This window comes from Pleurodeles waltl, chromosome 11 (assembly GCF_031143425.1).
Source record: "Pleurodeles waltl isolate 20211129_DDA chromosome 11, aPleWal1.hap1.20221129, whole genome shotgun sequence".
NCBI lineage: Eukaryota > Metazoa > Chordata > Amphibia > Caudata > Salamandridae > Pleurodeles > Pleurodeles waltl.
In genome coordinates this window covers 328,052,889-328,080,014 of record NC_090450.1, presented here as the reverse complement: position 1 = coordinate 328,080,014, position 27,126 = coordinate 328,052,889, and the positions used below count along the sequence as shown (strand labels likewise).

General features: G+C 48.6%; 1 protein-coding gene across 1 annotated transcript in view; it reads right to left on the bottom strand.

Moving 5' to 3' along the window:
* Window positions 1-27,126, bottom strand: part of LOC138266611 (aquaporin-12-like) — a 70,876-nt gene that overhangs the window by 8,128 nt on the left and 35,622 nt on the right. The window contains exon 2 of the mRNA XM_069215439.1: window positions 15,374-15,490. Within this exon, the coding sequence (XP_069071540.1) occupies window positions 15,374-15,490 (117 nt within the window). The remainder of the gene's footprint in view (window positions 1-15,373; window positions 15,491-27,126) is intronic.

The following is a 27,126-nucleotide window of genomic DNA, read 5'->3' as shown; positions in this document are numbered from 1 at the left end:
CCTGAGGCCAGGGAAGAGCTTCACTGGTGGATGAGTCACTTAGAAACTTGGAACGGGGGAGATGAAGTAAACAATGCAGAGGAGTCCTGCTGGAATCTTGCACATCCAATCTGAGGAACCACCCAAGAGGGAGACCCTAAACAGTTCAGGAAGAAGGATTGGTCACCTAGCAGGGTGACCACCTATCAGGAGGGGGCTGTGATGTCACCTAGATGACCTAGCCACTCAAATGCTCCCAGGGTCCTCTGCCCACCTTGCATTCAAGATGGCAGAATCAAGTGGCCACCTGGAGGAGCTCTGGGCCCCACCTCTGGGGTGGTGATGGACAGGGGAGTAGTCACTCCCCTTTCCCGTGTCCAGTTTTGCGACAGAGCAGGGGTGGTGCAAACCACAAGGAGGGAACCAAATGTGCCCTTCAAAGCTTACCAGTGGCTTGGGGAGGCTACCCCTCCCAAGCTGTGTAACACCTATTTCCAAGGGAGAGATTGTTACCTCCCTCTCCCACAGGAAATCCTTTGTTCTGCCTTCCTCTGCCTGAGCTGGTCAAGCTACAGGAGGGCAGAAACCTGTCTGAAGGGTGATAGCAGTGCAGGTTGCCTGGAAAACCCCAGAAGACCGATAGCAATGCTGGGGGTCCTCTAAGGAGCCCCCAGAGTGCATGGACTCATACAACCAATACAGACAACAGTATTGGGGTATAATTCGGGCAAGTTTGATACCAAACATGCCCAGGTTCGGAGTTACTATTATGTAGCTAGTCACTGACCTGTGTCTAGTACATGGGTAAAATGGCTTCCCTGCACTTATGAAGTCCAGTGTAAGGGATGACTTACAGTGACCTGTAATGAAAGGGTACACACACCTTTTCACACAGGCTGCTATGGCAGGCCTGCAGACACATTTTGCATGGGCTCCCATGGGTGGCACAATACATGCTGCAACCCATGGGGAACCCCTAGTGCCCCAATGCCCCAGGTACCTAAGTACCATATACTAGGGACTCAAATGGGGGCACCAGTATGCCAATTGTGGGGTGTGCAAAGTCCTAAGCAACCAAATTTAGAGGGAGAGAGCACAATCACTGGAGTCCTAGTTAGCAGGATCCCAGTGAAAACAGTCAAAGCATACTGGCAGCAGGACAGAAGCGGGGGTAACCATTACAAAAATAGGGTACTTTCCTACAACCACCCCCTGGAATAGTGGTCCTAACCCGTCCCGAGAACACATCAATAGGAACTATATAAGGAAACGGTGTTACACCTGCTATCCCAAGAAACCGGGTTCTTAGACTTGGTTACTCTGGCCCTCATTATAACAATGGCGGTAAAAACCACCTACTGCAACGGTGACGGCCCCAAAATACCGACACCGCAGCTACCATCCATCCGCCATATTAGAGCGCTGCTGGACGTCCGCCACAAGAAAGGCGGAAATCCGGCAGTACTCATGGTCGTGGACGGTGATAAGCTGGCGCTGCTATCACCAGCACCGCCACGCAAGTTGAACGCCGCCAGCCGTATCATGACCTGTGATACGGCCAGGTGGTGTTCTGCTGGCGGGGCGCTGCTGCTAGAAGCAGCGCCCCTTCCTGTTACCTGCCAGAAAACCTCGACGAAGGTAAGTCAGGCTTCTGACAGGGGAGGAGGGTTAGAGGGTGGGGGTAGTGTGTGCGCATGTCTGAGTGTGTGCATGAATGTGTGTGTTTGTGTGTGTGAATGCATCTGTGTGTGTTGTGAATGCGTGTAAGAATGGTGATGTGAGGGCGTGTCTGCATGTCAGTGTGATTATGTGTAAGAATGTGTCTCAAAGTATGCGTTATGCCAGTGTGTGTATGAATGTGTGTATGCCAGTGTGAGTGATTGGGTGTATGCGTGGTGTGTGTCTGTGGGTGTGTGAGTGTATGGGCGGTGGGGGGGAAATGTGAGGATCGGAGGGGGTGAGGGTGTGAGTATGTGAGTTCGGAGGGGGTGAGGTTGGGGGAGTTTGGATGGAGGGGGGTGTCAGGTGTGTGTGTTGGGGGAGCCACCTACTGGTGACAGGGAAGGAATTCCCTGTCACCGGTAGGGCCTACCGCAATGGTTTTTGTGGCATTGCTAATGTTGGTAGGCAGGCTCATAATGCTGCCAGCGATACTATGCCGGCATCTTAGGCCTGGCGGCTGATACCACCATGGTGGTATGAGTGGAGAAGTGGCAGTATGTACCACCAGCCTGTTGGCAGTACTACCGCCACATTTCCACTCACCGTCTGGGTCAAAATGACCCCCTCTGTCTAGACTCTCAGGGGAACAATATGAGGCCCTACAGGCAGACCTCAGTAATGATGAGCTGACTGAACAGCCAAGGAGCTATCTCAATGTAAGGCACTGGTGGTAGGAGGGCTGAAGAAAACCCCACGAGAGGGCAGACAGGTGGGAGAGCTCCAAACGTCCATGAGAGAATCTACGATCATTATTATCTCAAAACCAGGCACAGACCCCAGAGAACAGTGATCCTATTGCCCACTCTCCATGATCTACATGGATACCAAAATACTTGCTAAGGCCACAGTGACACGCCTCCATGGAGTGTTGACTGGGCTGATCAAGGAGGACTATGTTGGTTTATGCCTGGTAGGGGGACACATATGTACCTCAATAGGTGTTCCCACATTATGCATGCGACCCAGACAGATGAAACGCAGGGGTTGGTTGTTGCGTTAGGTACTGAAAAGACATTTGACACCCTAAACTGGGATTATCTGTGGATGGTACTTCCTGAGATGGGGTTTGGTCCACGGTTTATTCAGTGGACTAAGCTGCTATATACCCCCTCCCCGTGGCACAATCTGTACAGGAGGTGTCATCTTGGAGGACATAGATATCACTCCAAGGACAAGGCAGAACTGCCCCCTGTCCCCTACGTTTGCTCATCTTAGCCATGGAATCACTGAGAGTGTACCTGCAAGCTGTGTTGGTGGAATGGGGAGTTCTGGCAGGGCGCACTTTGTAAACTGTATCAATGTATGAGACAATACCCTCATGTATCTAAGGGTCAATCACTCCCCATACTACTACAGGCGCTGAAAACAATTGGTGCAGCCTTGAGCCTTTGGTTTAACTAAAATGAAACAGTGCTTTTTCCATTGGGGAGATTGACTAGCCAAGGAAGAGTAGAGCTCCCTGACCCAAAACTTCAATGGGAAACATGGGCATTCTGATTTCTTGACATACAGATAGCCCATGCAACTGCAGATCATAATAGCCTTAATATGGGTAAAGTGATAGTGGGAGTCGATGAGTCAATGAAATACTGGAACTCATTCCCACTCTCAGTCATGGGTAGGGTAGTGATCAGTAAAATGTTGTTTCTGCTGCAATGCCTCTATGTCCTCCAGAATTAATTCTGTATTATACCGAGAAAGGCATTTAAAAAATTGAACACTCTCCTGACCTCGCTGTTATGGGAGGGCAAAGAGAGCCGGATAAAGAAAGAGATGATGAAACTGGATAAGGTGAAGGGAGATCGGGACTACTTGATCTTCTACTGTACTACTTAGCGGGGTTATTGAAGAATGCATTGCAGTGATGCAATGAGGGACTATGAAAAAGAGTCTACTGGCTGGGGTGGTGGAAGAAAAAGAGCTCTGACAGGGGCTGCTGAAGGGATCATGGGTTTCAGGGAGGCTACCCTTTTGTGACAAAGCAGGTAGTGAAGGCATGGGAAGGTGCTGTTAAATGTGTGTTCTGCAAGTCTATATATGTCAAGATGTTGCTGCTCTGGTGGCTGCTCACCTTCGGACAGATACAGGATACCATGAATATGAGACAATGGTTGGAGTGGGGATGCCAAAGCATAGGGGACCTCTACATAGATGGGGTATTTATGACGTTTGCAGATGCACAAGTGTTTAACACCAGCTCGGAGCAATTTTTGCCAAACTGTTCAGTACATTCTGAGAGGTCAGGATGGACTATAATGCAAATGCAGTAAACATAGGCACAGTTCTAATTTTATGGGTATTCACAAACATTTTATAGTGGTTTTAGCTCAATTATCTGCACGTGTTACTTTAACTTTAATAGTGTGAGGAAGTTCACCAATATTTTGAGTTATCTCAGTTTGGTCAAGGAAAAGACACTCAAAAAACATGTTACTCCAATGAGAAGAGGTTAGAAATACAGATATGTAGTTTTCACCAATGTCCCATGTGTAAAGGTAGGTTTATGAAAACAGTCATAATTTAGAAGTTAGTAGACATCATGCTGGCAACCTTGACGTGGTTTCCCCTAACTTTTTGCCTCTGCTTCCCAGGTTGTTGCTGTGTGTTGGACTCTGTTTTTGCTGTTTGTATTACTCTGAATACTTTGCCACTGCTGACCAGTGCTAAAGTGCAAGTGCTACCTATGTGTAAATTGTATGTGTAATTGGCTTTTCCATGATTGGCATATTTGATCTACTAGTAAGTCCATATATTGTGTGCTTGGCAATGACCTGGAGGATTCCCCTTGGAAGGAGGTGGAACACAGGTCTCATTTGGAGATGTTGTGTCTGCCTTGGTGGGTGGGTGTGACCACCCAGCCAATGGCAGCCCGTTAGGGTGATCAGGAGACCCTGAAGCCCGAAAGAGTGGCCCAAGTGTCTGCCCAAAGAAGGAAGAGCAAGGGGCATGGGAAACCCACTCCAGAAGTTCCCACAGTCCGGGAGGAGGCTGAACCTGAGGGAGATGCCCCGGAGCCTACAGGGGAACAGGTGGCTGAGCTGGGGAAGGTCCATGAGCTGACTCAGTGGCAGCAGGAAAGGGGACCCACCAGGGAAGCATTCTGTGAGGCACAGAAAATGTACCCTACTCTGAAGGGTTTGCAGCAGCAGCCTGCAGATGAGGCATCTGGCAAGGAGTGTGGTTCAAATCTGATTTATTGAGAGGATGACCTCCTATACAGCGAGCCTAAGGTTGCTGAGCTTGGGGCAGCCCATGTGCTGGTGGTACCCCAGTGCTTCAGAGCCTTCCTTCTGGGTTTGGCTCATGATGTGCCTTTAGCTGGTCATTTGGGGCAGGACAAAACCTTTGAGAGGCTTGTCACCCACTTTTACTGTCCCCAAAGGCACAGGCACTCAAATGCACACTGTAGGTCTTGCCAAACTTGTCAGGCAAGTGGCAAGAGTGGGGGGAAATGTAAGGCTCCCCCCCAACCTTTTCTTGTGGTCAGCACCCCATTTGAAAGGGTTGGTGTTGACAGTGTCGGTCCTCTGGATCCAAAAACAGCCATGACAACATATTTGTCCTCGACTTGGTGGACCATGCCACCCAGTACCCAGAAGCCATTCCTTCGAGGTCAGTCCCCTCCCCTGTGGTGGGACGTGCACTGTTGGATGTTTTTACCCACATGGGGTTCCCCAAGGAAGTGGTCTCCAATAGAGGTACCAACTTCATATCTACATATATGAAGTCACTATGGAAGGAGTGTAGGGTAACCTACAAGTTTACCACTCCTTACCATTGCCAAGGAAATGGTTTGTTTGAGAGATTCAACCGCACCTTGAAAGGCAAGATCATGAGCCTGTCAGAGCCCTTGAGGTGTAAGTGGGACATCCTCTCGCCATGCCTTCTGTTTGCCTACAGGGAGGTGTCACATAAGGGTCTTGAATTTAGCCCTTTTGAGTAGTTGAATGGCCACCCTGTCAGGGGACCTTTGAGTCTGGTTAGGGAAGGCTTGGATAAAGCCTCCAGTAAGCCCCCCCAGGATGTATACAGTTACATGTTGGCTTTTAGGAACCAGGCAGCCCACTTCAGGAAGCTCGCCCAAGAAAACCTGGAAGCAAGCCAGGAAGACATGAAGCACTGGTATGACCAGAATGCCACTCTGGTTGAGTTTCAGCCTGGCTAGAAAGTGTGGGTGATGGACCCAGTGAATCCTAGGGCTCTCCAGGACAAGTGGACTGGGCCTTTTGAGGTGGTGGAGCGCAAGAGTGATGTCACCTTTCTGGTGAACTTGCAGACTCCTCGGAAACCTTTGACGGTACTACATATGACCCTCATCAAGGTCTCACTTTGAGAGGACAGAGGTGATAATGCTCCTAGCGACAGATGATGGGGTGGAGGAAGAGAGTATGCCTCTTCCAGACCTCCTGTCTGCTAAGGAGAAAGATGGGTCTATTGTGGGTGTGAGCCTCTCCCCCTCACTGAACCCAGAGCAACAGATGGACTGTCACTAAGTATTGGGCCAGTTTGCCTCCTTCTTTTCCTTGATCCCAGAGGTCACTCATTTTTTTCATAAATCTGTTTATTGACATTTATCATTACATTACTTCATGCTTTGATAATTGGTACATTAAAGCACACTATGGCATACATCGTTTGTAACATTTGTTGGTGATTAATGAATTAATAACACAATATTGCGGTTTGTCTTACAGTAAACTTTGCATTTGTTTAAGTATTTCTCACTGTTGTTATTTTACTTCTGCTTTTTGGTCTTGCATAGTTTTTATTTCCTACTGCGCTCTGTATTTCCTGCTCTATTCTGTTATCATGTTTAATGTATTTGCCAGTATGTTTAGCATATGTTATTCAGCACGTCCTTGACTGCGTGTAATGTCATGGTATCGTTTCAGCCCTAGATGTTTGACTGAGATGCTGTTGTTGAGGGGTCAGATGTTATGTAATTTATATAGATTAACATTTGAAAAGGTAAGAAGAAAAGAAGAGAAAAAAAACAACAATAACGTTTGCCGGTGTTAGATACCTCTGTGATTATTTCCCACGTGTCTGTTTCTAAGTCAGGGTGTGCGTCGTGTTACATAATATCGATTTAAGAGGTGGAGGGACTGGGCCAGTTGTCAAGCTTAGTGTGTGACGTTTTCCCACCTCTCGTGCTATGGTGTATCTTGCTAATTTTCAGCTTTGGCTCTCTTATACAGCGTGTTTTTTCCCTCCTACCGATACTCTCTCGTGTTAGTCTGATTCCACTTCTGCCAAGTGCACTCCCATGTTACGTAGTTGCAGTAACAGCCCCTCCCAGCAAGTGGTAATCGGAAACTGTTGCAACCCCAGGATCTCGTCTCAGTGCTGTGCTCTCTGCTCCCGCCCATACCTCAAGTGAGCACCTCCAGGCCTGTATCGGCAGGGGGTCTGGAGATTTCCATCTGCGGGTCACTAATCGCTTTGCCACGATGAGCCCTAGGTCTGTAAAACGTGTCTCTGCCCTGTTTTGCTTGTTTCTGGGGAATAGTCCCAGGATACATGACTCTCATGTACGGGGTATTCGTTGTGCTATGCATTCAGATAATTTGTCAATCACTTCCCTCCAATAGGGGCCCAAGCTAGGACTGGACCATATCATAAGTAACAGGTCCACTCCAATCTCGTGGCATCGGGGACAGGCTGCGTCTTCACGGGCAAAGTATCTGTTCACGTGGGCTGGTGTAAGGTAGGCTCTGTGTACCATTTAATATTGAATTAGACGAAATCTAGCATTGCGGGGTACATTGAGGTGACTCGTGAGGGCGGCCTTCCATCGTGATATCGCGATTGGACAGCCAGTGTCTGTTTCGCATGCCACACGGAGCACTTGGTTTTCAGGGGCAGTCTGGGCTCGCAGGGCGTCAGCTAGCCAGCTAACCGGGTGTTGGCCACGTACTACTACCTGCAGGTACTGAACCAGCAGGTGAGTAGGTGGAGCCTTTTTGATGTCTCCCCACTTGGATCCCAAGGCCCCCACCATGGAACGGTATAATAAAAAATGAACGGTTGGTAGTCCAATTTCCTGAAGCCAGGAGAATGGAAATAGTTGGGTTTCTTCATAGAGGTCACCGAGTGTGTGTAAGTCTATCTCATGCCATGCTCGTAACTCAGTGTCTGACGTGACTCTGGGTCCTCTTGGTGTTCCCAATAGTGCCAAGGCAGGCGCATAGGGGATCGCCGGTCTTGTGAGATAAAGTGATCTGTGAAAGCAATTGTGGGCTACCCTGAGGAACAGTTGCCGCGGGGTATGTGTTTGTGTAAGTGGGTGAAATAGATGTTGTATCTGTTGGAGTGAACATGGTTCTTCCTCCGACGCTGTGTCTGCTAACTGTGTGTCCGCCAGCCATCTGGATATCCACTGGAGCTGGGCTGCTAGATAATAGTGTTCTAGATTGGGGAACGCAAGTCCCGCCTTATCAGGCGGTCAACATAACTTTTTCAGGGCAACCCTGCAACGGCTACCGTTCCAAATGAACTCACTTAGTCCTGTTTACAGTGTCCTAAAGTATCTGGCTGGGATGTAATGCAGGAGATAAGAGAAGAAGTATAAAAGTCGTGGCAGGACAACCATTTTCAGGAGCGCTATCCTGCCCGCTACCGATAGCGGCAGTGTCTTCCAGAATGCCATTTGAGACCTGATTGAGGACACCGCTCTTACCAGGTTGCCCTCAAATATATCTTCCTTGCTGTGATATATTCGGATATCCAGGTATCTAAATGTACATGGTTGCCACAGAATAGGGCTCCCCATTAAGTGGAGTCTTGGGTCTGAGAGTCCTGGATCAAATGGGAAGAGGCACGATTTAGACCAATTAACCTTTAGGCCTGATATTGACGCAAATTGTTGCAAAAGTGAACCAGCCATTGGTGGGATCTGCGTGACATCTTTAAAATATAATAAAGGGTCGTCCGCGTATAGTGACACTATGTGCAAATTATCCCCTAGAGGGATTTCCCAGTTACTTCCTTCTGTGCGCAAGGCCGCTGCTAGAGGTTCTATAGCAAGTGAGAATAGCAACGGTGAGAGAGGCCAGCCCTGTCTTGTGCCCCAACACACCTGGATAGGTTCAGATATCTCGGGCCCCATCCGTACACTGATCAGCGGTCTGGTGTATAATAGTGTAACTAGGTGAGTGAAGGATGGTCCCATGCCAAATTGTTGTAGCACTTTAAACAGGTAAGGCCACTCCATGGAATCAAAAGCTTTTTCTAAATCTAAAACCAGGCAGCCCGCTCGTGGCCAATCGCGTCTTGCGTACTGCATGACCCGAAACAGTCGTCTGATATTATGGGAGGTATCCCTAGCCAGTACAAACCCATTTTGGTCGGGGTGTATTAGACCCGGCACGCTTGGCGCGAGTCGTGACGCCAGCTCCTTGGCTAGTATTTTATAATCAGTGTTTAGCATTGCCAGGGGTCTATACGAGCCCATATACGCTGGGTCCCTTCCGGGCTTGGGAAGAGAGACCAGCAGTGCTTCCCTTTGAGTGGCCGATAAATGGCCCTCCTGCTCAGCGGAGTCATATACTTGGAGTAGCTTGGGTGCCAGTTGAATTGCGAAGGCCTTGTATAAGTCGACTGTCAGCCCATCCGGGCCCGGTGTTTTGCCAGATGCAAGTTCCCGGATACTAGATTTAATCTCTTTGAGGTGCCTCTAATATCTCAGATTGATCTCCTTCTAATTGTGGGAGCGTCACTCCAGCAAGAAATTCCGCACTGGAGTTACATCCAGGGGGCGCCCTCGAAGCATAAAGTGCCTTATAATGTCTCGTGAATTTGGCCTGTATCTCCACAGGTGTACATATCATTTCTCCTGTCTGCACGCAAACTTCCACTATTGGTACCCTCTCGGGGTCCCATTGAATCAGCCAAGCCAAGAGTTTGCCTGCCTTGTCTGCTGATGCATGGGTTCTCGCGGAGTGCGCTGTATAATTTAAACATCTCAGGCGCTCTAATAGTGACAGGTGTTCTGCGCGCATTACCGGTAGTCTCAACCCTTCAGTTTGGCCCTTAGCTACTTCTTCCTCTGTTTGCAGGAGTGCCTGCTCCACCTGGGTCAGGTCATGCTCGACAGAGAGGCGCATGTTACTTTGAGTTCCCAAGCAGTGTCCCCGGATCAATACCTTGAATGCGTCCCACTATCAGCCCGGAAGAGGCCGTACCCTCATTTTGCTCAAAGAATTCTGGAATTATAGCACGTAATGACGCTCTAAATGCAGCATCTTCTAGTAGTTCCGTCCTCAGTCTCCATGTGGGGACAGCCGAGCGAGGGGACCCCCAGCCCAGGCACGCAATCAATGGGTTGTGGTCCGAGTGTGTGCATCCTAGGTAATCTAAGCTCATCACCACCGGGACGAAGTTTGCTGTGCAGAGCATTCGATCCAGGCGCATGTGCAGGGAGTGTGGGGCAGAGTAAAAGGAGTATACTCTGTCGTTCTTATGTCGTTGTCTCCACACATCTACCAATTGCCATTGCTGGACCCAGTCCACCAGACCGCGCAAGGCTGCCACTACCGGTGACGTGGGCAACTGAGGAAAGGAGCGGTCCAAATTCACATTGAGTATGCTATTGAAATCTCCCCCCAGTAGCCACGGAAGGGCACTCCAGTCAGCCAGGTTTCGTGACAGATTGTGCAGGAAGGTGGTCTGGTCTGTTTGGGGCGTATATGGAGCCTAATACCATCTCGCAGCCCGCTAGTTTTCCCTTAACTAGTTCAAATCTACCCTGAGGATCTACGACCTGTTCTTCCGGCGCAAAGGGGGTGCCTGCCTTAACCCAAATGAACGCGCCTCTAGCGTACGCTGAATGCCCTGTCGCGAACAACTGCCCTCTCCAGCGCTGGCGCAGCCGGGGAAGCTCGGGCCCGTCAGGTGTCTCTCTTATAGGAAAGCTACTTGGACTGAGTGTCTTTTGAGGTAGGAGTTAATAGCGTATTGTCGCTTGGGGGTATGTATACCTCTTACATTCCAGGTAATGGTTGTGTATGTGGCCATATCTTGGGTATTGAATCTTTTTTCGTTTCCACCCTCCCAGCCCCTCTACGTAGCACCACACCAACTGTCTTCCATTCCCAGTTAATATTCAGTGCTTCAGTAAGTATCAACCGGCAAGAACAAAACGTAATTAATGCCATCAGAGCAGGTAGACAACTGGACACCGCCCAAACACTGTGACTAAAACAATAACATGCAATTGCGTGTTTATACATTGCGGGCCTCCTCTGTTAGCAGTGTGGGGGGTAGGCCAACCTTGTAAGGGGCTAGTTCAATCACAAGGCGTGTTATTCGGCTATAGCAGATAACTGAGAGAATAGAGGGGGAACATGTAGGGGGGGTCTCGTTTTAGTCAATCACTAATAAGCGCAGCGCACGAAACCGGGCACTAGGCCCGCCAGAGTATACTTAGCTCCATATGTTATGGCGCTCTTGCTTTACTGTCACGTTCGGTGCTCGTTCATCTTTTAGGGCACACCCGTGCTGGTGTCTCCGGTAGGGTGGTTCCCACTGGGTGTAGTTTCTCTTCATTGTACCGGGATCCTTTTTTTTTTTAAAGTTCGTCTGCAGTGGCCGGCGTCACAAGGGGTCCCACGGCGAGACCCGACTCTGATAGGTGATCTGGTGTAGTGGGACGGTCACTAGGCGGCTGCGAAAGATCTGTGTCCGACCCCGAGCCCGGGGGGGATGTACCCATCGCTGCGGCAGTATGAATCGCCTCCCTTCTCTCCTGGATTAGCTGCTCTAGATTTGGGGCACATTTTGTTGGTCCCGTGTGGGTTATATTCCTTCTACGGTCCCGTCTGGTTCGACTGCGCTTAGCTCGGGGTGCTGGCCCGGTTCTCTCTGGTGTGCCACCAGAAGTCAGTCCCGTCAACTCAAGCTATTGCCAAGCTGCCTCAGGCATGAGAAAAAAGTGTGTTTTGTTGTCCGCTACAACTCGCAGCTTGGCCGGGAACAGCAGGGAGTAAGTTAGGCTTTAGAGGGAGGTAAGAGGCGCAGTATCTTTGTACCGCCAAGGTGTAGTCCGGGAACAACAGGATCTGCACGTCGTCCACTCGGGGAGGCGGTGCGGCTCTCACCGTTTGTAGTATAGTGTCTCTATCTACGTAGTGAAGGAGGCGTATGATTAATGGACGCGGGGCACTCCCCGGTGGTCTCGTCCACGCCGGGACTCGGTGGGCATGCTCCACAGAGAAGAAGGGGGTAAGCTTCCCCTCGGGCACCAACCCCCGCAGCCAACCCTCTGAGTACGCCGCTGGGTCTCGGCCTTCGGTGCCCTCTCGCAGGTTCACCACTCAGATGTTGGTTCTTCTGGAGCGGCCCTCTGCATCTTCCACTCTGCTTTCCAGCTCTGTCACCCTGGCTCGTATGTCCTCCATTCCTGCTTTCAGTTGGGTGGCCGCGGGTGTTAGTTTGTTTACTGTGGCCTCAATTTCATTGGTTTTGTCTGTTAGTTTGCGGTGGTCTGCGTGTAGTAGGACAAGGTCACTCGCCACCTTGTCAATCTTGGCCTCCAGAGACGTGCAGGCGCGTTCCAGTGAGTCTCCAATGCGCTCCACTGCCGTGAGCACCACGTCCAACTTGGCTGTCCTGTATGTGCAGATCCTGTGTTTTTCCAGTTCCAGCACCAGAGCTAAGCGTCCTGCTCCAGCCATGCTCCCAGTCCTTGGGGGGTTCTGTCCGACCTCTGATCAATGGTCTCGACTCGGACAATTACTGTATCTACTAAGTGCTGTGGTTAGGCTTCCGGTGTAATGATGTGTTGATGAGCAGTTCGTCTCCAGTTCCGCGCAATCTGGCCTCCGGCCCCGCCTCTGCCAATTATTTCTGAGTCTGCTGTGTGGGTCTCCCTCTGCGATCGGTCTAGTCAGGGGTTACATTTGTTGGAGTCTCCCGCGTAGTGTCCCGCGCACTACCAGCCGCCAGCCGTCTTCTGTGCGCCCACGCGCCCAGGATGGACAGGAGGGATTGGGTCTTCTTGTCGGGGGTAGTAGGTTGCCCACCCACAACAGCACGAGCAGCCCTGGTAGTCTGTTCCTCCCTTCCAGATCCCCGCCGCTCACCTCCAACTTCGAAGTACTCTGTGAGCGCAGCCGGCTCCCATTCCGCCGCTAGGCTCTAGCGCCACTATAGGTGTGAGTCCACTGAGCCCCTCAGCCTTGGTAGCTGTCCTGGGCTTCCACTCTTTGTAGATTCCCTGTCACTTTTTAGCACAAAGTTTAATCCACTAGGAGGGTGTCTCTTCCTCCCCAGCTGCCACGTCCAGGGGCGGCAGGAGGGCCCCTCCCAGCTCTACCAGTTCGCCCAGGGTCCACACTCAGCGTTAGGCCTCACCTCTAGGCTCTCCGTATTTCCTCCTCACCGGGAGGCAGGTCGCCAGCCCTCAGGACTCCCCCATCAGTAGGGGAAAGATCCAGGATTTTCAAGTCCTTTTCCGTGATTCCAACCGCTGTAGTTGCTCCGTCCTATTTTTACTGCCGCATTTCTTTTCGGCCTCCAGGCGCGGCTCCCTGGGCTCCGCCCACATACCAAGGGGGCCCGCGGGCATCCCCCCAATTCGGCCGCAGTCCCAACTCGATCCGTGCGCGGCCTGCGCACACACTCTACCGTTGGTAGCGGGGATGCTCTGCCTCCCGACAGAGTTCGCCCGACAGCTAGCAGGGGGGGAGGGCCCAGGACGCCACCGCTCCAGCGCGCGGCTCCAGCCACACCTCTTCGCGTAGGTCCCCCCGCCTCTCGGCTTAGTCCCAAGGCCCAGCCACTGCAGCCGTGGCTCGGGACGCCGCCGTAGTCTGCCAGGGGTCCACTCTCATCTAGGTTCAGGAGCCTCCACAGCTCCGGCCCAGTCTACTGGTGCACAGTGCGCCCCCCGTTAACCCCTTGATGGTGCCGGTTTGGCCGAATGCGGCGCGGAGCTCTAGCAGTTCGCTTCCGCCATTGTTGGTGGCTTGGCAACGCCCCCCCACCAAAAACCCCAGGGTTCACTCATTTGTGTACACATGATGTGGCCACTAGGGACAGTCCACCTCTAAAGATTTACAGGGTGACTGACAAGGTGAGGGCTACCATCCAGGATGAGGTGTCCTAGTTGTTAGCATTAGGGGTTATTGAATTTTCCACTAGCCCTTGGGCCAGTCCTGTGGTCTTGGTCCCAAAGGCTGCTGCTCCTGGTGCCACCCCAAACCTCAGGTTCTGTGTGGATTACTGTGTTCTCAATGAAGTCATGAAGACTCATGCGCATCCCATTCCCCAAGCTGATGAGCTCATTGATCGGTTAGGGGCTGCCAAATATCTCAGCACTTTTGAGTTAATGTCTGGATATTGGCAGATAGCTCTGAGGGGGCCACTGAGAGGTTTGCATTTTCTACCCCAGGTGGGAACTACCAGTTTAGGGTGATGCCCTTTGGGATGAAAAATGCCCCTGCCACCTTTCAGAGGTTGGTTAACCAGGTTTGGATGGGCTGGATGACTTCAGTGCAGCCTACCTGGATGACATTGCTGTGTTCAGCTCCACTTGGGAGGAACACTTACAGCACCTCTGCAAAGTGTTAGAGGCCCTGCAAAAGGCATGCCTCACTATTAAGGCAAGTAAGTGTCAAATAGGGCAGGCTTCTGTGGCGTACTTGGCACACCAGTTGGGGAGTGGCCAGGTGGCACCTCTAAAAATTGTGAATCATCCAGATCTATGTAAAAGCCTTCCATACAGGCATTTAGGGGTCTGATTCTATAGATAAACGCTACAACTATGTCACTGTACCAGCCAGGGTCAATAATGTACCTGTACAGTGTATTAATCTGTTGGAAATTCACCTGTTCACTCCATTAGGTGACAGTGCTACACAAAGCCCAGGGTGAGTAGGATAACATCTAGCCTGCCCTATTGACAGGATTGAGACTTGATGGACTGCAAGGAAAGGACAGATGGAGAATGACTGAATTGGATTAAATGTTTGTTGACAGGTGAGTCTGAGAAGAGTCCCTGAAGAGGGAGCTCGCTTCAAGGGAGGCAAATGCTTATGATGGATCCCCCTGGGCTGCAATACTGTCCCAGTGCAGAGACAGCCGATGAGCCCGACAGGCAGGAAGGTATCAGATCTATTTTGAAGCACTGAGGTGTGATCCTCAAATTAGCCAGTCTTCCAAATGCTCCCAAGGATGAGAGTGGCCTAACAAAGCATAACAACAAGGTGCATCAAAGTCTAGTCCAAGAACTGCACGTGGCCAGGCCAGCAGAAGAGCTTTAGAAGGCGTTCCAAATGTCTGTGACAGTTATAGGATAGTTATAGCTGTTGCTAGAACTTATCAATATCAAGGTGCATGTACGAAAAGCATGCTTAGTGGTGTGTGGAACACCACACGCACAATAAACAGTATCATGTGAAAATTCTCATCATATAGGTAAGAAATCCCTGATCTCAAAAAATTACCACAAATCATAAACAATACTTCTTAGAGGATAATGACTTATGGGGTTGTTCCTTTGACAAAAAAGGTGCCATGGTGACAAATACGATTATCAAATATGGTCATGGTTTCTTGTATTTTTCACATGGTCCATCTCTCATGACACGTCAATATTTACAAGTATATTTGTGAACAGTTCCGTTGTACTTAAATGTTCAAACTGAGGAGGCACGTTCTTTAAAGCACTCACCTACAATTGGCCCCAAACAGTAAACAGTGATGTTTTCCAACAGTGTTACCCCAGAGCAGTGAAACGTCAGGGTCAGTGCGAGGGTTGGGTTAAAGAAGGCTGCTGTGTAAGGTCCGGCTGCAGGAAAACACAAACACATTAGAGAGGGCATTGGAATGTTTACCTGTATAGCCAACAGACGTTTTGCTGGTAAAATGAGTTTTAGAAACCAACTGATACTCTAGACACCATTCACATGTTGTCTCTTATCCGTGAGCTCTAATAGGAGTGGTTATCTGTCAGGGAAAAAGTGATGAAGATAATCATGTCTTCACTGTCAGTCATGAAAATAACTTTACCTACTTTCTGCACGTGGTCCGAGCTTATAACACCGTAAATAATAACATTGTTTTTGTATCAGACCACGGTGAATCAGTCGTGTTCCCAGTACAGGAGCAAAGAACATCTCAAGCATTCTGCATATGTGTAAATTGGAAAGAAGTAATGCCTGATTCTGGACGAATGTGAAAAGGGGAAGAACTGGATTAGAACAAATTAAAGAAACGCCCTACAGAGCATCATGTATGTTAAAATGAAAGGAAAGGTTAATGAAAGCAAATAAAATATGTGTTGAAATATATTATCCAGGCATATCGAATGCAAGAAGAAAGCCAAAATCACCTAGAAATTAAATGGAAAAACAGTAAATTAATCAACTATAACGTGAACTAATAAAATACAAAACACTAGGAAATGTTACAAAACATTGATGTTCTGTCAACATTTCCAAAAATTACAAGAACATGGAGAAGCAAAAAAAAACAGAGGAATAAAAGCCATGCAAGATCAGAAATGTAAGACCAAGTTAGCACAGAAGCAACTGAAAAGCTAATGTTAAACAGGTCATCCCAATTCAAGTAAACAATGAAATAGAATGAAAATCGGAATATAACCCACAATCCACACCTTCAATGATTAACACAAGAGCCGAAAATACAAACAATAAAACAGGATTGTTCAAAGAAAACAGTCCTGATATCCAATAACTATATATTTGAACAGAGATGACTTGGAGCCATGTTAAGTAGATGTAGATCTTCTAGGCTGTATTGAAATGGACAACTGTAAAGAAATTCACCAAGAGCGATTACCAAAAATTAAAATTCGACCTACAAATATGGCGTTAATTTCTAACACAAATAATGCACTTAAACTCATGAAAAAATTAATAACATACACATCACAGAAATAACCAGACTTTACTATTGTACAGCTAAAGCAAGTATAAATAACAAACGTAACACTGCTTTATCACTGCAACAAGTTCCAGAAAGCTCTGCAAGCCCTAGGACCAGCGAGGAGGCACCTTCATAAACAACCAGCTCTCCGGCAGCATCCGACTCCAAGGCCCAGCAAGCCCAGGATTAGAGAAGAGGCGGGGGAGATGCCTCCATAAAGCAGCACGCTGTCCCAGTGAGCAGAACATGCTTTACCACTGCAATTGGAGGACTCCAAGGCCCAGCAAGTCCTGAAACCCCTGGAACCTGTGGGGAGGTACCTTCATAAACCAGCACATTCTCCTGCAGCACGGGACATGCTTTAACACTGCAACTAGTGGACTCCATGGCCTAGAAAGTCCGCAAATCGTGGGAACAGTGAGGAGCTGGGGCGTCGCCTTGAGAAAATAGTATTTTCTCCCACAGCGCGGGGTGTGTCTGGGCTGAGTCCTGGCAAAGAACGAGCCCAGCTGCACGTGTCCACGCCTGAGCGAGACCGGGCCAGGCCAGGCCAGGCCCTCTTCTTTTGCCTATGATACCCTCCCAAGAAGCTTTAAGGACTGAATAACAGGTAAGCACAAAGTCACGGACAACTTACGTTCACCTCCCTAATAGTTGCACTAACTGTTCTATTGCTAAATGTATTGTGTGGGATGTAGGAGTGCTGAACAAGGAATTCAAACCCGGGGAGAGAAGGTTATAAGTGAAGGGTTTTCTCAAGGCGGGGTCCAGGGACAATGTTTGTAATGGTATTACTCTCCTGCCTTGGAGCTCGTCTACAAGCAATAATACGTTCAGTCTTCCCCTCCCACCCAGCAGCCTCAGACCCCACAAATTGAATCAGCAGTCAAGAGAAAGGGGAAGAACCCATCTGTCACCTAGATATAGGTGGTAACACTAATTGAGCGGAAACCTTGGCTAGGCGTTTAAAGTAAGGGTTGAAACCCATTCCTGGCATGTGGCACGTCACTCTTGCATGTGGCATATGTGACATGTGCCACAGTATGTCACAGATTTCTGACATGCCTCTTTATGCCTAACTTCAAATAGTACTTGTGGGTGATTTCCAAAGGACACTCTTTCGTTTGGGAGTTTGGGTAAAATGAAATAAAATTCTCAAGGTGGGGTTTGAACCCTTCATATAGGAAAACTTGAAAACCATAGACTCAAACAACCGACCAATCTTTTACTTGATAAGAATTCTGAGGGTAAAAGTCGTTTTATAATCGAGCTAGTGTGGAAGTCCCTCTTCTATTTCCATGGTGATTTTTCTTTTACATGCCACAAATTCACAGTTGATTCCATGCTTTATAAATGAATAAACCTTGCTCTCTTTCACCCCGGCAATGGCCCCATGCCTTTCTATTTCTTTCACAATCTTCCTCCTTCTCTCATTCCACAAAGGGATTTCTTTCACACCACAGCTTGTCCCCCCTTCCACATGCCAAAGCATCTCACGAATTGCTGACATGCACTGGCATGACTACATGGGCTACAAATCTCCCAGACATTGCTAGGGGTTGATTTATAATGGGACCTCCGTAATAAAATAAAAAGAAAATTGAAAAACAATCTACAAATTTCTCCAAGTGGGGTTTGAAACCTCGCCAAGGAAATATATGGCTTATGGTATCACCACTACACCAAACACTCTTCTATTCCAATGTTATGACTATATACCTTCTCATCATGGATATAGTGCAGACGTTCATCTTTCATTGCCCTTGTGATTTTTTTCATTGCTACAATTTCACAGTTGTTTTTATGCTTTATACACAAATAACCCTTTATCCTTTCTTTCTTTCTTTATTTCTTTCTTTCGCCTTGGAACCAGCCCCATACATTTATGTTTCTCAAAAAATTGAAAATTCAATAGCATTCATGAACAAGAATTTGTGAAACACTTTTATAGCATTCATGAACAGGAATGTTCAATTAAGGGCACATAAGGGAAGATTATGCGCTCTCCTCTTTGCTTTATTCAAAATAGCAACCACGTAAACAAACGTAACCATATTTGTAAAAGAAAAAGCTACAAATCCCAGAGTTCCAACATGAACCAAAGATAACACATTAGAATGTCGAACATCTAATCAGCCTTCATGGAGACCTATATACATGATTAACTGCATTAACCCTTCCTCTTCTCGTGAGGAATTACTTTTTTTGGTAAAATACTCTTAATTTGATTCTTTCTTCTGATTAACAAACTGAGGCTAAAAAATATAAATATTCACACTATAACATGGATGGGGTCAAAAAGGCAGTTGCATATAAGCAATAGTATTTAAGGAATATATCTATCATAATATGACACTAATTGTTGGTTTACTGTTATCGGGTGGAATAATCTTCACCTCTGTGTCCTTAATAGGATTGAAAATTCGTGTTCACTAATGCTATTTAATTTTAAATTCTATGTCAGGACTGGAGGTGTCAGATTATTCAAGTTTAAAACTTTTCCACCACCAAAGAAAAAGGATTACTTACTGGTTTATGGTAGAACTCCTTAAACATGGAATTCCTATCATTCTGCCATGCGGCTAATGTCTTTAAGGCGTGCTTCGTAGTAGTTACAACCACAAAAGACTTTGACCCCATGGCCCCTTGGACCAAATTAGCTCCAAAAATGTTGGTGTCAATCCTTGCTTCTGACAGAAGTCATTATACCCAGAGCGTCATTGTCGGACATGACACTGGTGCATGTGGGTGTAATAAAGAAAGTAATAATGGACCAGAAGTGCAGCTCTGAAAAGGGCATGTAACTTTCTCACACTCCTGAAAACAGTGAAGTACAGAGAGCTTCTTGTCCCTGGGAAGTGCTGGAAATATTACCTTTCTGGTTGCTTATTTTGTTAGTTTGGGAATCAAGAAAGTAACACCCCTCAGGTGTAAAGGATCAAACTTCTAGGTCAAGAGCCCAAACATCCGAGACCTATTTGTAAGAAACTAAACACAGTAAGAGTGTCAACTTAGCAGAAAGCTTTTTTCTGGTAAAAAGAGACTTAGCAGGCCAAACGTGAAGAAACTTGAGGACTAAGGAAACATCTCAGGGGGAAGAGTACCTGGACGCTGTAAAGAGTACTCCTCTGAGAAGCTTAAAAACAAAGGGATGTCCTCCTAGAGGTTTGCTTGCTACGAGAAAGTGAGCAGCTGAAACTGTTGATCTTTAGGAATTGATAGTCCTGTAAGATAGACCAACGTAGGCTAAAGAAGCCAGAAAAATTATGATATGAATCATATCAGCTGCCAGAGGATCCAAACTCTGTTCAGCGCACCACCTAGACCATTTTTTCCAAGCTGTTTGGTGGCGCTTATATGTGTGGGGTCTGCCCAAGCCTTGTCAATGAAGTCGAGTACCCGTGCTGAAAGTCTTGGCACTTGCCAGCTTCTTCAGAAAGTCTCCAGGCTACTAGATTCAACTGTTCCGCCCTGAACAAGGGATGTTGGAACTCCTGACCCGTTTGAAGGACCCATAAGTTTTGAGTTATGCGGGCCCAATAGTTTAGAAAAAATCCGATCTCGCTCCCTAACTGCAGTGGAAGAAGGGCCAGGGTTCACCTTGTAAAGAGGGATTAGAAGCTGCTCTTCAGAAATTTCCAGGGTTGAACTGCCCTTAGGAGCCTCTTGCTTGGAAAGAGATGAAGGGAGTTCCTCTTTCATAATTGTTCCCTTCTGAGAATCTTATTTTGATCTGGCCATGGAATAGGGAGCCTTGATATTGGAAATGAAGGGTGGGGCCGCTTAATCTTGATCAGCCCTGGAGAAAAGGTGGGACTGAAAGGCCTTTTTTAGTGCTGTTTGAACTTATCCAATGAGGTGAATATGTTCACAAACGTTGCCACTTCTTTGACAAACAGGCTCACAAACAACTGGCAGAAGGCTGGCTTTATTAGTAGCTAATTCTCATAGTTTGGGGTCTATTCTAAGGAGAATAGACCACCAGGGCTCAGATGACAAAGCACAATTAGTGTTTCCTAATAATCGGTTCACCCGCTGGACCCCACCTGATGGAATGTTAGAATCAATAGTGGTGCCTTGGTCTTTGGCCATGAAGACCATGTCTAAAATGTTTGACAAATGGCCAGAAATGTCGAAAAGCTTGTCCTGGCAAGCTTTTAAAGATCTAACCCTTTAAAAAAAAAACTATCCCTTTTTTCATAGTTACTTTGACTACCAAGGCAGGTCTGGGACATTCTGCCCACATGTGGTTTCTAGCTTCTTTGGGGAAGGTTTATGTAATCTGCTATGCACATAGGCTGCCGTTTTAGAAGACAGGCTCCACTCCACCGACCGGGAATATATAACCTCCTCAGGTTTGAGCATATCCCATAATAATGTGAGTTATTAACAAGGATGTTATAGGTGTCATGACTGATGTATTATGTGGGGTAACTAGTAGTGCACAGCGAGGGTGTGAGTTATAGTTACCTTTGGGCACGAGTTGTAGTTTCTTGAGGGAACTACAACTGCTGAATTTCTATGGTTTTATGTGTGTAAAATAAGAAGCTAACTATAACATCTCTGTAACATTTGTGTTTTTTCAGTGCATTTGTAGTTTTTTAATGCTATTCCCTGACTATAACATCCCTGTAACCTTTGTTTTTTTCAGTAAATTACTAGGTTTTTTTTAACGTAAAGTAATACTTAATTACCATATGTTAGTTCAACCACCATCGGCCATGCATGGCAGGTAGTTGGCCACAGGGCCTGTGACCAACCCCATGCATGCAACCAACCCAATGCATGCAACCAACTCCTGCATGCAGCCACCCATATGCTGCACAAGGTCTTTGTCTGTATGCAGCAGGGGTCGGCCACAAGGCCTGGCCTGCGGCTAACCCACAGGCCCCCCTCCCTTGGCTGCCTTTGGCCCCCAGCACCCTATCCCCTGTGCCTCAAAAATTTTTAAGGGGGGATGAGTGCATGGGCCCCCTCCCCGGGCTGCTCTTGATCCAAGAACACCATCCCCAGTACCCAGCAACATATTTCAGGAGGAGGGGACATGCAGACCTCATTTCTAGGCTGATTTTGGCCCCTGTGCCCCATCCCCCGGCATTATACTTAAATGGGAGGGGGCATGCAGACCCAATCCCTGGCCCAATTTTGACTCTGGAGACCCCATCCCACAAAGCTGAGTGCATTCGTTTTAGGGTAGGAAGTATGTTGCACCTCTTGCATGGTATTTTTGGGCCTGGACACCCCATACCCCTGGGGCCCACCCCTATATGGGGGGGGGGGGGGGTGTCATGCAGCCCCCATCTTCTCCCGGGGCCTGGCCGTATTCCAAAGGGGGGAGGGGCACACAGCCCCCCCCTCCAATGGCTAATTTCAGCCCAAGGTCCCCATCAAAACAAGGCCTGACCAATGTCCAAAGGGGGGGGGGGGGATATGCAGCCCCCACTCCCTTAGCTGATTTTGGCCTTGAAGACCCCATCCCCTGGGGCATGGTCAGCAAAGGGTGAGTGCCCTGGTGCCCACTCAGGGTACCCACCATATCCTCGATGGGGCTGTGGGTAGAGCCCCAAGGCTACCACTCTCTAGCCAGCTTCCCGCAACCAGTGGAAGCCGGCATTGCTCCTGCCCGCAGGGAGCAGCTACAAATGCGGTAAGGGAAAAAGATTTTAAAGCTCCCACTAAGCGAGACCAAACACAGGTTTCCCCACACAAGTGCAGGCAGGGAAACCGCTATGTCCTGGGGGTGCACACCCTGGGACATAGCAGGGAGCCAGCCCTCGGGGTGGGGTACCCAGGGCCATTAATGGCTCCAGTAGGGGCTCAATTGCCCCCCCTCCCTTTTAAAACTGCAGCTGAGCCCCAGGGCATTGTGTCAGCAGGCCAAAATTGCCCTGGGGAGGGGCCTACATGGCACCTCCTCCTTTCTCATATGGCCTAGCCCTGGGGTATCGGGCCAGGGAGGGGAGCTGAGTGCCCCCCCTCCCCCCCCCAGGACCTAGCCCATCTGGGGGCCCTAAAAAAAAAAAAAAAAAGCACAGACTGTGCTTGTTTTTTTTTATTATTTTGCCATGGAGCTACGGATCCTCCACAAATTCATAGCAAAATAAATTTAAGAACAAATAAAACTTTTTGGGCCCCAGGCGAGATTCCTGTGGGGCCCACCACCAGGCCTAGGGGTTCTGGGTATTCCTACCCTGCACCCTTCTGTTTTTCTTCCCAAGATGGCTGCCATCACTTTCTGGTTGAAGTGGTGGCAGCCAGTCAGATATCATCATGAGATCTGTTGGTTCCACAGTGACTCCATGTCCCTAGATATACATGAATCTTTTTTCTTTGATAATTCCAAATACACTACTGAACAGATTTACACCAAATTACAAAAAGAGATCTTTCTGGACCAAGATCTACATTTCTGCCAAATTTGGTGTAATTCTTTTCAATGATTTGGATTGTAGTCATGTAAAACATCCTGATGGGAAATTGTAGGGGGGGTACCCCCCATTTGATGAATCATCCCAAAACATTTCACACAGCAGCTGAACTGAGTGGCAAACTATTTTTGAAAATTTTGTAAAGATTCTTTAAAAGCCGTCAAAGTTATTAGCAAAACAAACAATTATTTTCTTGGGTCCTAACTATAACTACCTTCTAGTGCCCGGCAGTAGGTTTTATATATATATATATATATATATATATATATATATATATATATATATATATATATATATATATATACACATATATACACACACACACACACACACACACACACACACACACACACCCAAACACACACACAAACCTCTGAAATGTGCCAGTTATAGTTACAGTTATCTCAAGTAGTTATACCTCATGTCCTCTGGTAACTATAACTTCCCCTCCTTCCATGGGTAGTGATATAATCGATGATGTCATGATTGATGTAGTATATGGGGTAATTAGCAGTACCCCTGCAGCCAGGCCCTGTGACCAACCCCATAAAGGCAGACAACCCCACATTGAATAGGGCATTCGGTCGTGCATGGTGGGGAGTTGACTTCAGTCAATCCCCTGTTTGTAGCCAACCCGACGCTGCGCAGGGCCTTTGACCGTGCATGTTGGTGTTTGGCCACAAGGGCTGGCTTGTGACCCCACTCCCAGAGCCTTTGGAGTCCATCCCCATGGCCACTAATTAAATGAAGGGGGGTACGTGGCCAATTTCTGGGACCAGCATTGTTTTTAGAGGGAGGAAACATGGAGCACCCCTCTGTGAGCCGATTTCAGCCACAGGGACCCCATCTTCTGGGGCCCGGCGCATTTTTTTAGGGGGATAGGGGCATGCAGCCCACCTCTCCCAGGGAAAGCCGCTGTAAATAGTGGGTGCTCACCCAGGGTGCCCACTAGAGACTCATTGGGGGCCCCAGCCTTCTTTCTGCATGCAGCAGGAGCTACCAATGCTCCCACCCGGAGGGAGCAGCTAATAATGCTGCTCCCTACAGGTGGGAACAATCTTTTGATCTGTTTCCCTGCCCACTTCAGTAAAGGCAGAAAAACAGATCAAAGGTCTGCTCCCATGCAGGCAAGAGCATTTTTTTAAACTCCCGCCCACTGGAAGCCGACTTTGTGACCCTGGCGGTCGGAGTTAATATGGAGGAAAGTACTGCCATCACGCTGGCGGTACTTTCCGCCATATTATGCCATTGGCGGTTTGGCCGACCGTCACAGCGGTAATGACCACCAGGCTAGAGACTTCACTCTCCAGCCCGGTGGCCGTCACTTGCCAGCCTGGGGATTATGACCCCGCCTACTGCCATGGTTTTCTTGGCATCCTTGCCGCCACGAAAAACATGGCGGTAGGCACTGATAGGGGTCTTCCCCACACCCCCTTCCCCTCCCCAGGTTTCCTCCCACCACCCCCTTCCTGTCCAGACCCTCCCATACACGCCCCTCCCTTCACACACGACACACACCCATTCCAACATTCATCCATGCATGCATACATCCATTCACACACACATCCACTCACACTTACATACATACACGCAGACATGCTTTCACACAACTCAACATACATGCACTCACAACCCCAGACATGCACACACATACAACATCCAACACACACCCGCATACACGCACGCACAGACATACACCCCCCTCCCCACACACACACACACACACACACACACACACACACAACACCCCTCTCCCCTGTTGAAGCACCCGACTTACCTGTAGTCGGGGGTCCTCCGGCAGCAGACGGGACGGGGCGCTGCTGCCAGCCGCAGCGTCCCCCAGCAGAACACTGCAAGGCCGTATTATTCTCATAATATGGCCAGCGGCGGTCTACTGGCGTGGCGCTGCTGCTGGCAGCAGTGCCACCTTACTGCCATCCGCCAGCATGGCCACAGCTAGATTTCCGCCATCCTTCTGGCGGAAATCCGGCTGTGGTCATATTCCGGCAGACGGCTGGTAGCCGCGGCAACGGTCTTTTGGTGGCTGTCGCCACAGCGGTAGGTGGTTCTTACTGCCATTGTTATAATAACCCCATTTGTGTTTGCTCCTGCTTTGTGTAAGTTTTGGAAATGCTCCCAATAAGCGAGAGGAAACACAGGTTTCTCTGCTCACGCCGCTGCATACAGTGAAACCGCTATGTCCCAAAAGTGGGCTCCACAGGACATAGCATCTGAGCCAGCCTCAGGGGTTGGGGGTCCACGGGGCCAATAATGGCTCTAGAAAGGGCCCCCCTCTCTTTCAATGTAGTGTAGTAGCCCAGGGTTTGGCTCCCCGAGGCCTTTAGAAGCTCAAGGGGGGGGCTCTCTCCTTAAGAAATAGGCCGGCCCTTGGGGACAGGGTCCCTGGGGTTGGAATTGACCCAGCACGAGGGACGCATGCCCCCCTACCCCTCAAAAAATGTGCCAGGTCCATGAGGCCAAAATCTGCCCATGGAGGGAGGTCATGCACTACCTCCTCCCCAGACAAATACATTTTTTCAACACCAGGCCTAGGTAGTCATGGTTTTTCTACCCTGCCCCATGTGTCTTTTTTTTTTTTTTTTTTTAGGTCGATCGTAAGCGTACATTCGCCCGTATACTTTAGGATATTTCTTTGTGAGCTTAATGCCCAAAGCTTTCATTTGTTTGTTTCAGTGTCCTTTAAAAATCCTTGCTTGCTAGCGGTCAGTCCTCCCTCTTTGTCCCTCCTTTTTCTCTTTCTCCTCCCACAGAGCAGGGACCAAGTACTTTATCCTTGCGCCTTGTCTGTGTATCTGTTGTGTTATGGGACTATTTTCTTCTTTGATTCCTACAGTTTTTTCTGTTTGCCTGTCTTCCCCGTGCCCTTTCCTGACCACACTTCTTATTACTAGGGGGGAAAGTGTAATCAGGGCTGTTAATCTTGTTTGTTTTACCTATTTCTCTTCCTCCCCTTTCTCCTTCACTTCACTTTCTGATTGTCCTGGTCAGGGTAACCAACTCTTTTCCCTCCCCCCCTCCCAAGGCCTCCTCTCTTACCATTCTCACACTACCATTCTCTGTTTTCTTTTTTTTACGTGCCTGTCCCCTCTTGTCCTTCCTGCAAGAGTTTGACTCTGAGCTGGATCCAGAGCATGCAAACTAAGTCATTGCACATGCACACTCTCTCGCGCACACACACTGAAACCTTCTGCATCTTTCCCCCTTTGGGATTAATGTACATCAGATACAGCGCTCTTGACAGAATCTTCCGATCCCATTTGAAGAATTCTGGAGGAAATTGTGAACGCCATGATGTGATTTGAATGCAGAGGTGCCACATCGGATGTCAGACACACCCACAGTGCAAGCACTGGCGTACAGGAGGGTTGTTGCCGCAGGGGCCGGAGTCTAGGAAGTTCGCGGGGCCGGGGTGGCTTGCCACACTGCAGCAAACCCATCCATCTGTGGTGCAGTGAGCCACGGGCCGTAGCGGATCAGCACAGCCCCACTCTCAGGCTAGTGATCGTGACTTTGCACCCCCTGAAACGGACTGGAGCAGAACGCAGAGGACGTGCACACGGCAGCATACAGTGCTCCCTTGAGCCAAAGCCTGCAGAAGCCCACGGCTTCGGTTTAGGCACTGAATATTGCAGCCAGTGCCAGCCAGTGCCAGCCAGCACTAACCAGCACCAGCTGTAATTGTTGTGACCACGTCAATGACAACGAGCGCAACAGCCCTGGATGCCACAGAAGCGGCCCATCTAGGACTGGGTGTGGCTTGTGGTCGGTTCGTCGAGACGCGCTTGCAGTTCATCTCACAGGTCATTGAAGGTCGCTCACTACTAGTGCCTATATATAAAAGGGGTCCCTGGGAATTATAGGCTAATTGCGCTTTTGGACACAGAAGGGAAGTGCTTCACCAGTGTCTTAAACTCACAACTTCAAGCCTGGGCTGCAAGCATAAATATAATCCCACCAAGCCAGACGGGCTTTCAAAGGGGAAGCCATATTGAGGACAATCTTTTTTGCTCAGCATATCTGAGGGAAGTAACTATGGTTACAAAGGGGAAACCCCTATGCCCTCTTTGCTTGACTTTTCAAACTTACT